The 4,369-nt window shown below is 32.6% G+C and overlaps 1 protein-coding gene across 2 annotated transcripts in view; it reads right to left on the bottom strand.

Annotated features, from left to right (window-relative positions):
* Window positions 1-1,269: 1,269 nt before the first annotated feature.
* The window catches only part of LOC122248358 (uncharacterized), a 3,755-nt gene continuing 655 nt past the window's right edge, over window positions 1,270-4,369 (bottom strand). For both annotated transcript variants that reach the window (XM_043008320.2, XM_043008322.2), the window contains exons 2-5: window positions 3,976-4,066; window positions 2,582-2,705; window positions 1,893-2,117; window positions 1,270-1,710 (exon numbers count right to left, since the gene is read on the bottom strand). In XM_043008320.2, the coding sequence (XP_042864254.2) occupies window positions 1,507-1,710; window positions 1,893-2,117; window positions 2,582-2,705; window positions 3,976-4,061 (639 nt within the window). In that variant the 5' untranslated portion in view covers window positions 4,062-4,066 and the 3' untranslated portion in view covers window positions 1,270-1,506. The remainder of the gene's footprint in view (window positions 1,711-1,892; window positions 2,118-2,581; window positions 2,706-3,975; window positions 4,067-4,369) is intronic.

The raw sequence follows: 4,369 nt of genomic DNA on the forward strand, positions 1-4,369 counted from the left end.
ACTGTAGTGGCGCCTAGCGTCAACACGTTATAAACATAACCAAAAAGAAGAAAAAAAAAGAAGAAAAAAAAGAAAAACAATATAAATATGCTGTATGCACTTCCATGAAGGCCACGCTATATGCATCAGCGTAATATGACAGCTATGGCTGTACTCACGAGGTGAGGGTCACAGTGTTCACTCGAACAAGTGGTATGGCAAAGTGACCGATTGTATGGCGGAACAAGGCCAGGTGAGGCATACCTACGCGCATGCGCATTGCAAATAAGGGAGTACGATATAAATGATTTATTACCATGTAAAACAATATCGGTCACCACATGTCAAACAATATTTGATAAAGTAATTATTTCCTGTAGATATTTAAATATCCCTTCCTGTTGTATGATCCATTTACAATATATATATATATATATATATATATATATATATATATATATATATATATATATATATATTTATATATATACATAAATATCTATATATTCATTTATTTATGCATTTTCTTTCATAAAAAAAAAAAATTTTCTATGGAAAAAGAAAATTGAATGTTCATTGGTTGTCCCAATATTGTTTTAGTCAAACAATATTTAATAAAGTAATTATTTCCTGTGGATACTTAAATATTCCTTCCTGTTGTATGATCCATTTACAATATACATACATATATATATATATATATATATATATATATATATATATATATATATATATATATATATATGCATATATATATACATAAATATTTATATTTTCCTTTATTTATGCATTTGCTTTCATAAAAAAAAGTTCTTTTTTCTATGGAGAAAGAAAATTGAATGTTCATTGGTTGTCCTATCACTGTATTTTAGTATGATTTGGAATATTTTTCTGTTATTGTATTATTTAAATATACATCATATATTTAGTTAAAACATAGTTAGTATTATTTACCTTATTATTTACTTCTACTGTGGTGGCCCAACCTAACAGACAAGCCCCGGCACTGCTATGTAATTTTGTTTGTATTTGATGCCTCTTGTATATAGTCTAGAACCTATACTACACTCTTAACTTGCCCATTCAATAATTTCCACTCTGACTGTAAATAATCTCGAATCTGTGTTGTGCAATAAATCACTTGACATCCTATCATGTCACGTTAATGTGTTTGTTTTTCTGTGTTTGTTTTTGTATGTGTCCATTTTTGTGTGTGCGTGAGTTTTTTTGTTTTTTTGTGTGTGTGTGTGTGTTCTTGTGCATGTTTTTTTTTGTGTGTGTGTGTGTGTGTTCTTGTGTATATATGTATGTGTGTATGTGCATCTTGCAAAACAGTACATAAATATTTACAATATTTTCTTACATGGACAAGTAGTAACATTTTGTGACTTAATATGATATATCTGTTTGAAAAACATAAATCTTGTCAATTCTTTTCAATAACCTTTGCAATCAAAACTGAATTAACAGCCAAATTTTGCAATAATACTTCATGAACTACTACTGATTATCTCTCACTAAGTAATTTTAAACAGCCTGAATATAGTCAATCTCCAGTGAACTTGTACCACTTTGCTTAGAGTCACTATAAACGCCACCAGGAAGCTGAATAGTAATTTTTGTTATGTCCGACGTGTCCAGGGGCTCTGCATCGTGAACGGGTTCACCACGGTAGTATGGCTTGAACTCGCTCAGTTGCAGAGACAAAACAGTCCATTCATTCTTTGGAACCTGCAAAATATATTCCTCATTATGTCCTTGCGTACTTTGTGTTATAAAATGTAATCATAGCCATTTCTGTCATTTAAATTTCTGGATGTGTAATTTATTGTTTGATACATTGATGTAGTAAATACAAAATTGTATATGCTTAATCATATTTCTTTGCTGAAATAAAACAAAATCCAACTTACTGTGAAGAAAGATTCATAAGAGGGGTATGCACTTGGTTCTTGTCCTTTATGTTGAAAATTCACTTTGTAAACGTAGTTATCTCCTTGGCCACGAACTCTCATTTCAAGAGCTGAATGTTGGCTTAAATCCCACCCGTCATTAGTGGAAGTCCCTGCAAACCCAGCTCCATTGGGTTGAGGATTGAGCATGGTGAAGAACACAGCTCGCTGAAATAACTTTGATTTCTGCAAAGACACATGTTTATGTAATGTCAATGTTAATGCACAGGTACATGTGACTTTAAATTTCTTTGTTCTTGAAGTTAATATTGTCCTTTGTGCATTTTTCTATCTTGAAGGGTATTCCAATTAAATAAATATTTTAACTTATATGACATATTGATAATGAAGTATATCCTCAAATATATGTACATTCATTTGTAGCACAGAATCCATTACTGTAAAGCAATAAATTCATAAACTAAATGTTAAGTACCCTCATACCCTCATCTATTAAAACTAAAAGTTAATATCAATGTCATTTGGCAAAGAGAGGGATGGTTTAATAAAAAAAAAAAAAGAGAATAATCTTCATGAAAAATCTGAGTTCAGTCAGAAGCCTCAATCTACTTTAGCAATCAACAAAGTGTATATGAAATATAAGCAACTTTTACTTGAATAAAAGAAAAACTCAAAGGATATAACTTTACCTGCAAGCTAAAATCACCCTTAGACATTCCTGGTTCCCTGACAGTGTCTGATGATTCTTTCCAATTGTCCAAAGATTCCATAACTCGAAAATCATACATCATTTTTGGAGTATATGCATTAATGCTGAAATTTAGGACATTATTAGTGACATCCCATATATGTAAACAAACAAACAAGCAAAAGAAACATTCAATACTTATAAATGTAACTTTAAAATTGCAAAGAGATTTTGCCTTGGCATTTTACTCGCCTTGAACATAGGGATTAGAAGTATTTTGAAGTGCGAGGGTGAAATGTCTCATTATATACTGTATATCGACTGGTTTTATATGCCAAACTCCCTCTCTTACAAGACCTAGGATAGTGCCTATATTTAGCTATTCTGAACAGGTTGTCAATTAGGTAGCTTTCTGTTAAGCATTTGATCAGAGATTCATTATAAACTGAACTTTATTACTTATGTCTATGTTAAATGTTGCTATTAAAATGAAATAAACTGGCACATCATCTGGCCCTTTTCTCTGCAACTCAGACCAGTAGCATACTTATGGTAAGGCAAGCATGGGATATGCCCTGAGAGCCACTTGAAGGGGGGCCACCACTAAGTACTTTTTATGAGGTCAGATAAGCTGAATGGCTAGGTTGTTAAATTATTCATGTAAATTACCAGGTAAATTACAGTGCTGGGAACAATGTCAATGTTTGCCATAAGAGCTATAGATACGTCCCTGCTTGAGACTATATGTATTGATGAGTGGAAACTATGGTAGGTGTTTAAAAGACAGCTGCGGTCACTTTCCAATTGGATTTTTTTTTTTCTCTCATAATCATATTGGCTGTATACTCTACAAATCAACTTAAAATTTGTTGCGATTTATTATATGATTACGATGGATGGACTACCATCTGGGACGTGATATGGTGCACTGTAAAGCAATAGCTGTGGCCTTAGCTCTTTATGCTCCATCAAAGGCCATCAGATCTCGACCATATATACTCTGACAAAATAGAGTTTCATCCAATTCCTTATTTGACAAAAAATTGCCAGCAACAATTACAAGTAATGGAGCATGGTAGAAGGCCTTTGCCAGAAAGGCAACAGGTGCAGAGGCAGCACCCAATGCACAAAGTTAATGGCAGACACATGGGCATCTAAGATGTGTACCTATATTTTTTGTTTTTAAACAAAAAGTGTGTTCAGAGTAGGTGCTTCATCCCACTACCATTAAAAGTGAGGGGGTGATTGTTTCCTTTTTCTTATGCCTGTGTTATATCATATTTTCTGTGAAGATATTGCACAGTAGGCACTTACATCTGTAACTTATAAGATAATTTTTCAGTAAAATGCGGTATAAGAACTAAGTCCAGTATTCAGTTATTTGCCAGAACTCACGTATAAGAACTTTGGTAGGCCATGCCAAGACCCAAAGATGCTCCCAACAGCAATCCAGTTACCCTCATCATTGCGCAGGAAGTCATTGCAGCTGCAAATAATACAGAAGATTTAGATAACATTTCAAGGAAGAAATCATGCAATAAAAGATCTAAATTATAAATGTTGAAAATCACAATCACAAACATGAAAGACAAGTAGCTTTAAACCATGTCATTTGCCTGTATCAAGGTACATCAAAATGTAAAACTGTAGTTGAACTGAATCTGGGTTTGTAATTTCTTTAAAAAAATTACTTCAGACCTATTGCATATGAAAGAGTGACATTGAATAATGAAATAACAAGTTTTTATAAGGTAGGCTATTTTGTATCAATCCAAAATCCAATCTTCAA

The sequence above is a fragment of the Penaeus japonicus genome, unplaced genomic scaffold, assembly GCF_977035675.1.
Source record: "Penaeus japonicus unplaced genomic scaffold, GWHDUDI00000001_assembly GWHDUDI00000006, whole genome shotgun sequence".
Lineage (NCBI taxonomy): Eukaryota > Metazoa > Arthropoda > Malacostraca > Decapoda > Penaeidae > Penaeus > Penaeus japonicus.